Here is an 11,005-nt window from a genome sequence, read left to right as displayed (position 1 = left end):
GACAGAGAGTAAGATAGCGAGAACGAGAGAGCTAGTAAGAAAGAGAGAAAGAGCTAGAGCGCGCGAGAGAAGGAGAGAGAGCGGAACAGTCGGAGAGGCAGCTGGAAAAACAGATGCCGTATGATGGTCATATCATAGAACAGCCCACAGTTTGCTCTGCAGCCGTGCTACCGTTGAATTAGCACTGGCCAGAGCACATTCTAAAATTGGCATCGCCGTCGGCTTCGCTTGACCAGTGCCACGAGTCAATGACACATATAACACTATAAGCTCCCATCACAGGTGCAGTTAACGTGTGTGCCTACTACTCGTGATAACACGTACGCGTTCTATAGGTGCGTCAAAATAATCACCCCCGCGTTTCCTGGTAGGCTATATAGCTGTACGTGCCTGCCGGCGGTGATGACTCAGACTCATGTATACTCATATACCCGTTCGTTGTGCGTTCGCTTTATTTAGTGACGATGTATGGCACCGACCACGACGGGAGCAGAGTGACTGGCAGCTACTGCACATCGCGTCTCGCCGATTTCGTTTTGGATCCCGACGTGGCCAGCATTCGTTCCGTAAGCAGCGTTAAGTTATCTTTTTTTACGATGTTTTATTTTTATTTCGGTACATTTTCATCTATGGCTCTATGTGTTAGAAATACTAGCTATACGATCAGGTAACGCAGCGGTGCAAGCTTAGATACTCAATTCCTTGTGCTCGAGTAAGAAATTGTGCTTTGTGTTGGGTACTATAATGGTCACAGATGGTCAAACGAATGTTTCAATCGATAAACCCATGACTAATTGGCATTCAACTCTGTATTGGTGTATTATAAACTGCCGTTTATGTTGAGTCGGTTTCCACAGCGCTAAATATTTTAGTAGTGTCATAGCCAGAGGGTTTGTGTCATATTCATGCTCTTGGGTGTTGTCTCTCATGTTTCGCTGCTACTCGTCTGCCGGCCTGTAATTAAAGAGGCAAGTAGGACATCGGCCCTTTACCTGAACTAAACGAGAATACTGGACCGTCTTCTACATGTATTCTGCACCACATGTGGCTAACCGTCGGTCACTGTATTAGAATTTGTCATTGAGTAGACAGGTTTGGGTAAGACTGATGAGGTCTTGATGATTCTAGTATAACATTTTTATATATTAGAGCGTAACGTGTAAGTCCACTTATGTGTTTGGTGCGGTCTGTTCATGGGGTTCATGGTCGTTCGTTATGGGGAAAACCTTAAATTGTAAAAAAGGTCATGCATTTCAGTTCAGCAACTTAAGAAAATTCTGCTATAGCGAAATTGGGCGTCTAGAAAATTACTTTAAATACATGGTATACCTACACCTGACACACGTTATTCACTTTTCACTTTATTTCACGCTAGAAATCTAGTATATATATGGACGTTTTTGCACCCGTACTATATTGCTGTATTCGTTCCATTTCATTACTATTAAAGTGCCATCTTTCTTATACATCGGCATACCGAGTTGATGTGAGAGTGAGTGCAATGAAGCGCAAATTTTGCTCGTAAGGTATCGCCCATAGATGGTAGCGCTGATGTCGTTATAGGCGAGTAGTAAACTTGTAACCCGTAACCCCGTAACCCGTTTAGTTTGGTAGATTACTGTTCGCGCTATTTTTCAGTGAAAGTAAGTGAACCTTCGCCTCGTCAACTTCTTTCGGCGAAGTTGCAATAGGTTGTATCACAGATCGTTATTAATATTATTATTATTATTATTATATATGTATATGTATGGTCATACCGATTTTTTTAATATTTATTCATATTTTCATACCTCTTTCATTCTCCAGGGAAACGCAGCGGCGCAATAAGTGTGCGCGTGGTGTTTGTGACTGTGTACGTGCGTCGTATTTGCGAGCGCATGCGCCTGGGTGTGTGTCTGTGTGTGCTTGCATGTTTGAGCGTCTTATAATGACTCCTATATTGCAATATCTTCTTGCATTCTTGCCAACAGTTTCTGGCCGAGCTGCATCACGAAACCTCCGTTACTAGATGGTGCTGCCCCCTGGATGACGCACAAAAATTTATGCTGAGAAGCGAAGTATTTCATGACGAGCCAGCTGCCGTGCTGTCGTATTACGAGGTATGATAGATATATTGCTGAAGCTCTTTGAAAGGTTATAAAACTGTAGCCTAGCTGCATATATATATACAATACAAACATGTATATATATGAATGTATATGCTATATGTGCTTTATCCTACTTGCGTGTGCAGCCGTCACCCTAAAACCCAACCTGTTATTATAGTATTTCTGATCTATCTAGTTATGGCTTTATAGTATTATACTCTCTATTTTTGCTATTCTTTCTTCAACACATGTACGACGCACACGTTTTTTTTATCTTGATAAAAATTCGAGTGAAGTTTTCTAGTTTTACGTATGTTGAAGGAAATGTACTCGGATGCACGACGGTGTACGTGGCACAGAAGGTTCAAGAAATGTATTTGTGTATAGAAGTCTTCTTGCAAAAACCCCACAGCAAAATAACATATTTAGGACTTGTAGCCTGCGCGTGACCTGTGTACCTTAAAGCAATTCGCTCCATGCTTACCAGTCTGTGTACCAGTCTCAAATGATGGCATGCACTACAACAAAGTATTACCTTAATTATTTCATATAATTTACAGATATATGACAAACTAAAGGAACGGTTGCCCACGATCTGGGATAGCGGGGAACTCAAGGCCGATGAATGGTTCTCCATTTTTGGTCAGAACTGCCCTGTTAGACAGGTAAACCTTAGCACAAGATGTAAAACCTATAGCGTTGAAATGTATATACTTTTTAATTAAAGTCTGTAGCCCCTCACGTGGCTATTGATATATATCATGAGTACATAATAATGGAAGGTATTATGGTATATAATGTATCTAATCCAACTACTATGTACACTACGAAATATATACAGTTTCTAAATATTTGTCTTAACGTATATTATATTATCTTTTCTGTAAGGGGGCGCCAGCAGTAAGCTGCTGAAGATAATTGCATACAGGCAGCTTAGCACGTTAAATTGGCTGCGACTAGGGACAGCGCGTCTCCCATGGTACCGAATTCTCTCCCTAGAGGGCCTTATTATTATTATTTTTAATTAGGGATAGGGTTAGGGTTAGGATTAGGGTTAGGGTTAGGGTTAGGGTTAGGATTAGGGTTAGAGTTAGGATTTGGGTTAGGGTTAGGGTTAGGGTCAGGGTTAACTGATTTTATTAATTGTTAATTAATAATGCGCCATCTAGCGGATCACTATCTCTCACATGAAACCTACTATTTCGGGCTTGGGAGACGCGCTGTCCCTAGTGGCACCCGTTAAATTTGTCTGATACCGTGACTCTCTCCTTGCCAAGCGCTTCCCCGTGGGAAATGTTTTTTTTCTGCTCATTCTGGTTTAACCTTTGTTAAATGACAAAACATTTCGTTAAATTCAGTAAATTTATACTATCGGCTCACATTTCTCTTTATGTCTTTCTACAGGCGAATTTTCTTCGAGATTCTGGCATAGCTGGCGCCATCGCGTGGGCACTTGACACAACTGACGTTAGCGATGTCTATAGTAACATTGTGTGTCCGCCCTGGCAGGCAATAACGCGTGCTTCTAGTACTATCGGCGGGAGATTTGTTGAGGTTGACTACAGCGATGGTGATGTTTACCCTCAGCCGTGGTCATCAAAGGTTCTCAACATCGCTACGGGTTACGGGACGAATAACGGACTTGCGATTCCTTATTCATGTAGCGTCGCTAACAACACGCCTCATGCTCAACAACAGTGTGCCTTGAACGCAAAGTCCAAGCGTGTCCCGTGGGGTACTCAAGTCACGCGCATTAAACCGGTTAAATCCGACGAAATTTCGTCATCACCAGACAATTCTACCGACCCGACATCGACTGATTGTCAGGTAAAGGTCAGCGGCGCAAATAGCTCGACCACTCTCGCCGCACCCACTGCGCGCAAACCTGCGAAGACCGGACAAAAACCCAAAGCGAAATCGGTGAAGATGGTGGACAAATCTACGCAGACGTCGTCCTTCCAGCTGTACGTGAGAAGGTCGTCTTCGCGGACTCCGTCTCCGGTTCCCGCCGCGCTGAGACTGAGGGAAGCCGAGATGCGGAGGCGGCAGGGTGCGCGCGCATCGTCTGACGTCATCGTTAGGTCTCCGCCTGCCATGGCAACCAAAGACCTGCTCGCGCTCGAGGAGGACACAACGAAAGCAATCTTCTCGGACCTGGTGAACGAGATGTTCCCGGCCGTAGATTGTCGAGACGAGAGCACGAACCTGTTCAGGTCGCTGAATTCACGGCAGCAGCAGCGCTGCATCGTGATGGTTGTGACTCTACTCGTGATTTTCTTCTCGATCGTTGTCTGACTGCCGTGAGCTCGAGACACGCGATTCCGAGCACTTACGGTCGCTTCACTTCCAGGATATATATATATATGTATATGTATATATATATATATATAGTCATGTGATCGAACGAGCATTATTACGCGTGCACAACGTCACCATGTGAAGTGAACACCGTGTTTGCATAGCTAATTATGCAAATCTAACGGTGTACGCCGTGGTGAAGCTCAAACTCAGGATTATTAGATAAATAGTCATTATCCACTACCGTGTAGTTGTAGCAACGTAGATTCTAAATACTATCATTATATATCCCATCCGCCAAAACAATACCCACTGTGATAATGAGTTTGTGTGCGAATATTACGTAGTGTAGAACCACGGTTATAGAGTTGAGTAATAACAGCTTACAATTTTTGATTACCCTGATGTTATGACATGAATTTTTACTAGTTTGGCACAGACCTAGCATTTGTTAGCATCGCGTCGTGTAATAGATTATCGCGTGTGTGTATGTGTATGTGTGTGCGTGCGTGTGCGCGCGTGTGAGTGTGTGGTGTGTGTGTGTGTGTGCGTGTACGTGTGCGCGCGTGTGAGTGCTGTGTGCATGTGTGTGTGTGTGTGTGCGTGCGTGCGTGCATGCATGCGTGCGTGTGTGTGTGTGTGTGTGTGAGTTGGTGTTTGCGTGCGTGTACGTGTGCGTGCGTGCGTGTTTGTGTGTGCATGTGTGCGTGTACATGGGCGTGGGTGTGTGTTTGTGTATGCATGTGTGCGTGTGTGCGTGTGTGTGTTTGCGTGCGTGCCGCGGTGTTGGGTGACGATGCGGCACATGTGCGTGCACACGGTGCGTGAGAGACTGCTCGCGTGCTTCACGCAGCATCCAGCAGCTGTTCCGAAATTTTAATCCGGGATTAATGCCTGATTCATCCGGGCGCGACTGTGATTGACTGATCGATCGATTGATTGATTGATTGCTTGTAGGTGATTAATGGCGATTGCTAGTGTAGAAAGTTATATTGCGACGTGTGTGCGAGAGCGTTCTACTTCGATTGTGACGGCGCAGGGTTTAGCTTTACCGATATATATAGTTATGCTGTTAGTCGGTGCTTGTGATGTTGTACAGAAGAGTTTATATGAGTATGCGGTGCTTAGAGCGCATATTTCCTCGTGTGAGACATTAGACCGGTACTTGATACTAGTTTAAAAAAATTGATGTGTGGTTACCGTTGTGAGACATCATATATATAGAGTTACGAGTTGCGTTTGATTGACGCTTAATCTATACGGTATATTTTTACAATGATTATGTAAATACGATTATGTGATTGTTACTAAATAATGCACTAAATCAACATCATGTTAGATACATAAACAGTTTTTTGTTATTATTTATTGTTTTTGTTGTTATCTTTACTTTTATTGTCGTGTTGTTTTTGGTGTGGTTGTAGTTGTCATTTTTGTTGTTGTTCTTCCTTTCTAAATATTTTGTTTCAATCGTTAGTCGCTAGAGAAAGTTGTGATGGCGGGCGATTCCCCCTACTATATATATAATCAGGAGTTAATATATATATGTTATATCAGGAGTTAATAATGACAAATTTGTCATTATTTATATATATAATATATATATATATATATATTATATTGCATGATCTTTCCAATAAATACTGTAACGCGACTATCACACGGTTATGCTATTATTTAACAATTACAGTTTATGTGTTCTTGATAGTAGTACGCACAATCGCAGCACTAGCCTCTGTCAGATGAATAATTTTATTTCATCGAGATGAATAACCAGCTTTCCTCTCGACATAGTCTTAACGAGATATACATTTATATTATTGCCAAACATGACTTTTTAAATTGACTTTTTATAAGACACGCTGACTTTTTATAATCACGCTCATATATTTTTTGACTTTTTATAAAAAACATTGACTTTTTATAAATCCTAAGAGCTCGATCAACGTTTTTATGAAAATTTAGATCTCGCAGGGAAAAGAAGAGATAATCTATATCTATGTCTGTCAATATATGTAATTCCGACTAGAGCATTCATGATGCTCTCGTAAAAACCGATCAGTTCTCTCGCTACGCGCGCACGGAATGGGGCGTTTATGTACGAATTCCAGTAAGGCAACCCAACGCGGATATTTATTTATCCAACGAGCAAACAGTAACGGAAGATACAAATTGTGGTTGCCCGCGAGGCGATGGCGGTAATACAATAAAACAAACCATTCACAGTTTACCTATATCTACATGGAGACCAATAATATTTATATCGTTTCACCACAATTTCTCGGGGGGGTTTTTTGTAAAGAAAAGCGCATTTTACTTTCCGGATATATGAAAATTCGCAAGTTCATTTGAGGAAGTAAGATATCGCATGTAAGAAATGCACACCCTAAATATCACCGCAGGCATAATGATTCGGCCCAATTAACATTATGGCGTGTATGTTGTCACAGTATAATCTTTAATTAGCTTAATCTTTTAATGAAACAGGTTGAGTCGAAAGTTATGCGAATGACATGCATTTCGTCTCGGCACCAGTACCATCTGTTACCTACTTTACCATCTGTGACAATAAAATGGTTGAAACACAAAATAGTGTGACAACAATAAAAGTCTTAGTTGAAAAAACAAGCAGAAAACAAAAAGTGTCGCGCCTTTACCGTGGAATTTATGACTTTGAAGTATGCTGCGTGGGTCGTACGGTACGGCATCGGATATTTACAACCCGATTACTGTGATGTTCTCCACTTCTACAACAGCTGTCGCGGATGCGCTAGCATCTGCATAATTATGATGGGTCATCTGTTTACACCGAGTCTTGGCGCTAGACTACGGATATGAGCAACCGAAGGACAGACCAGAGCTTTGGTAGTATTCAGCGTCGGAGAAAATGAAGACTTCTAACATTTTGTTGTAGATATATATATATATATATATGATATAAGAACATATTTCACGTAATAGGAAAACTATTTATTAACCCTTTTAGGTTCTTGTCTCCAAACAACCATGGGGTTATGCTAAAAACGCCATTCGAAAACGTGTGTATCGGACAAAAGCCGTCACCAACCTGGTGGTAATCCACAGTACTATTCAATTGATACATGTGATATATGCAGTAAACATTCACAATAACCACGTACACGCACGCACGCACGCACGCCCGAGTGCCCGCCCGTACAGGCCCTAAACACGAGCACGTCAGTTCCGTAGCTATAGTAAACTAATTAGATCATAAAAATTATACACATTTACAAAAATCATATATACTATAAATGGAAGTGCCGGGAAAGCCAAATGGCAAAGTAACAGCTCTACAGAATCTGCGCACGCGCAAGCTTTTTAGAGTTGCATTGCATTTAATGGCTCTATCGGAGCAAAAGTCGAGATCGTAGTATTTAGACAAGGTGATTTATGTGGCAGCAATACGGCGTCAACGTCAAATTAAACGTGAAATATTACCATTCCTATGTTCGAAATCGGGTGAAAAATATACCACCATGCAGTGTTACGCAAACGGGTTCAAAATCCACGTACCCACCTTGCCTACATCTACTGTGGGTACACATGATCGTGCAACGTAGATGAGCGAGCTCTACTGTTTACAACTGTCGCTATACCTATTTCTTTGTGCGATAGCTGAGACGCGTAAAGATGAATCAGCAGAGCACGATATTATATATTAGGGCTTTTAGAGAGATTGTGAACACGTACGTGCGCTGCAGCTGAATGGCAGTCACTCTCTCATCGCAGCTAAGCTCTCTCGGGCGCGAAAAGCAGCTCTTGTTTCTAACGCTTCAGTGAGTTCTAGACGCTCTCTCTACTCCCTCATAAAACGCGGCGGTAGCTGTATTCCTTCCGCCCACGTACGCGGATGATGGCGAAGGCGACGGTCCGCGCAGCAACGTACCGAATGCTCATATCTCCGCGTGTTAGTCATAGCCGAGTCCATGTCGGCGTACGGGAACACTATACGGGTTCTACGTATCCGATCGGTTTTTTCAGCAACTAAATGTGACAAGGCTGGTATTCGGCGTGTTTCCAGACCCGACATCCGAACGATTTACGCGTCTATGGACGTAGGCGCGCGCACATCGGCTTATATATTATCAAGAAAGAACGTTCAGTAAAATCACGCTATCATTCAGTAAAAAATGTCGTTTCTTCGCAGGTTGTGATCACGCAGGCACCTTCCCCGCTCCCATTTTTATATTCCTCCCGGGCGGAAAATAGCGCAGTCGCAGGGGAGGGAGACACGGCGAGCTAGAAAGAGAGGAAAATAAAAAGAACGTAGGAGCGAGTGTGAGAGAGGGATATGAAGATAGAGGGAGCGAGAAAAAGAGAGAGCGAGAGAGAGCGAGAGCGAGAGAGAGCGAGAGCGAGAGAGAGCGAGAGCGAGAGAGAGCAAGAGAGAGCGAAAGAGAGAGAGAGAGAGAGAGAGAGAGAGAGAGAGAGAGAGAGAGAGAGAGAGAGAGAGAGAGAGAGAGAGAGAGAGAGAGAGAGAGAGAGAGAGCGAGAGAGAGAGAGACAGAAAGAGAGAACGTGCGCGGGATAAAGAGAGATGGGGGTGGGGGGAGAAGTGAAGAAAAATACAAAAAAGGTAGATGGATAGATAGATAGATAGAAAGATAGATAGATAGATAGATAGATAGATAGATAGATAGATAATCAGATAGATATAGATAGATAGATAGAATAGATAGATAGATAGATAGATAGATTAGATAGATAGATAATAGATAGATAGAATAGATAGATAGATAGATAGATAGATTAGATAGATAGATAGATAGATGGATATGGCAGATAGATAAGATAGAAAAAATAGATAAATTGAATAGATAGATAGATAGAATAGATAGATAGATAGATAGATAGGTAGATAGATAGATAGATAGATAGATAGATAGATAGATAAATAGATAGATAGATAGATAGATAGATAGATAGATAGATAGATGAGATAGATGGATAAAGATAGATAGATAGATAGATAGATAGATTAGATAGATAGAGTAGATAGATAGATAGATAGATAGATAGATAAGTATAGATAGATAGATAGATAGATATAGATAGATAGATAGATAGATAGATAGATAGATAGATAGATAGATAGATAGATAGATAGATAGATGGATAAATGGATAGATAAATAGATCGATAGAAATAAAAATAGATAGATAGATGGACAGACAGGCAGATAGATAGAATAGATTTAGATAGATAGATAGATAGATAGATATGATAGATAGAAGATAGAAAAGATAGATAGATAGATAGATAGATAGATAGATAGATAGATAGATAGATAAATAGATAGATAGATAGATAGATAGATTAGATAGATAGATAGATAGATAGATAGAATAGATAGATAGATAGAATAGATAAGATAGATAGATAGATAGATAGATAGATAGGATAGATAGATAGATAGATAGATTAGATAGATAGGATAGATAGAGTAAGATAGATAGATAGAATAGATAGATAGATAGATTAGATAGATGAGATTGGAGGTAGATAGTTATACATAGATAGATAGATAGGTTGATATAGCGCGAAAAGGAGAGCGTTCACGAGAGAGAGAGAGAGAGGGGGACTGAGAGAGAGAGAGAGCGCGAGAGAGACGCGACAGCTAAAGAGGACGAGCTACACACAAGAACACACACACACACACACACACAACACACACACACACACGCAGAGAAGCTCGCGTCTCACACCCCAGGAATGCCGGATGATTTAGCCGGCACCGGCAGGCAGCTGCCTTCACCAATCTTGCGCTCTCACTCACGAGTCTTGTCTCCCCGATCTCGCTCTCCGGCCTTGGGCGTCGAAAATCGCGCGATCACGAAAGCTGGAAAGCTGCTGATGGTTGCCTGTAAAATGAGACGCGCTTCGGCGGGGCAGCCTAATATAGGCAGCGAGGTCGCGGCGAAGTTCAACCCTGCGGGGCGCACAAATGAGAGATCCAACTCTCGTCGAGGCGTTTTGCGTTCGCGTGTCGAAACGATTTCGGCTGCGACCGCGATCATTCAATCTCGTAAATTGACAAGCAGGCTTTTACCTGAGTGCGCGTTCGTGCTGAGTGCGCGCGTGCGACCGCGAGTGTGTATGTGCTCGCGTGCTTGCGCGCGTATGTGTTTATGTGCACTTGTGTGCGCCTGTGTGTGCGTGCTCGTGGGTGCGCATGCGTGCATTTATGGGCGTGCGTGCGTATGCGTGTGTGCACTATAGGGTCGCGGCGCGTGTTAACAGAATAAATGGGGAAACACGTTAGGTACGCATTACGGGCACGTGAACCTAAGGTACCTCCTAGAGTTTAGTACGTGAATGCAAGCGAATTCACGTTGCTGACTTATTATTGGCAAAGGCGCACCACATCTCGATATACGCTTCGCTGCGATTGCCCATGAATGCAAATATACATCGTGAATGTCTCTCGCATGTGAAATATGGCGATACGCCGCGGCAGAGCGGCTGCAGCTGTATATATGGAAGATCTGGAAGACATCAAATATGGGATCAATTACGCAAACAGGCAACGCAACTTACGCGGTAGCTGCCACTGCTGCTACTGCTGCTACTGCTGCTACTGCTGCTGCTACCGTCGCCGC

General features: G+C 42.6%; 1 protein-coding gene across 1 annotated transcript; it reads left to right on the top strand.

Moving 5' to 3' along the window:
• Window positions 1–462: 462 nt before the first annotated feature.
• LOC106804711 lies at window positions 463–4,921 on the top strand. Its single transcript, XM_014806001.1, has 4 exons — window positions 463–566; window positions 1,971–2,099; window positions 2,648–2,752; window positions 3,492–4,921. Exons 1-4 carry the CDS (start codon window positions 465–467, stop codon window positions 4,380–4,382), a joined length of 1,227 nt encoding a protein of 408 aa, XP_014661487.1. The 5' UTR covers window positions 463–464; the 3' UTR covers window positions 4,383–4,921.
• Window positions 4,922–11,005: the final 6,084 nt, after the last annotated feature.

The sequence above is a fragment of the Priapulus caudatus genome, unplaced genomic scaffold (assembly GCF_000485595.1).
Source record: "Priapulus caudatus unplaced genomic scaffold, Priapulus_caudatus-5.0.1 Scaffold84, whole genome shotgun sequence".
NCBI classification, from domain to species: Eukaryota; Metazoa; Priapulida; class Priapulimorpha; order Priapulimorphida; family Priapulidae; genus Priapulus; species Priapulus caudatus.
This window is presented reverse-complemented; position numbering and strand designations above follow the sequence as displayed.

What these genes read in the sequence shown, in the direction of transcription:
- LOC106804711 (XM_014806001.1), top strand. Translation starts at nt 465, where the DNA reads ATGTATGGCACCGACCACGACGGGAGCAGAGTGACTGGCAGCTACTGC. An exon ending in CCGTGCTGTCGTATTACGAG is followed by an intron (nt 2,100 to 2,647) that starts GTATGATAGATA and finishes TATAATTTACAG; the next exon opens with ATATATGACAAACTAAAGGA. An exon ending in AGAACTGCCCTGTTAGACAG is followed by an intron (nt 2,753 to 3,491) that starts GTAAACCTTAGC and finishes GTCTTTCTACAG; the next exon opens with GCGAATTTTCTTCGAGATTC.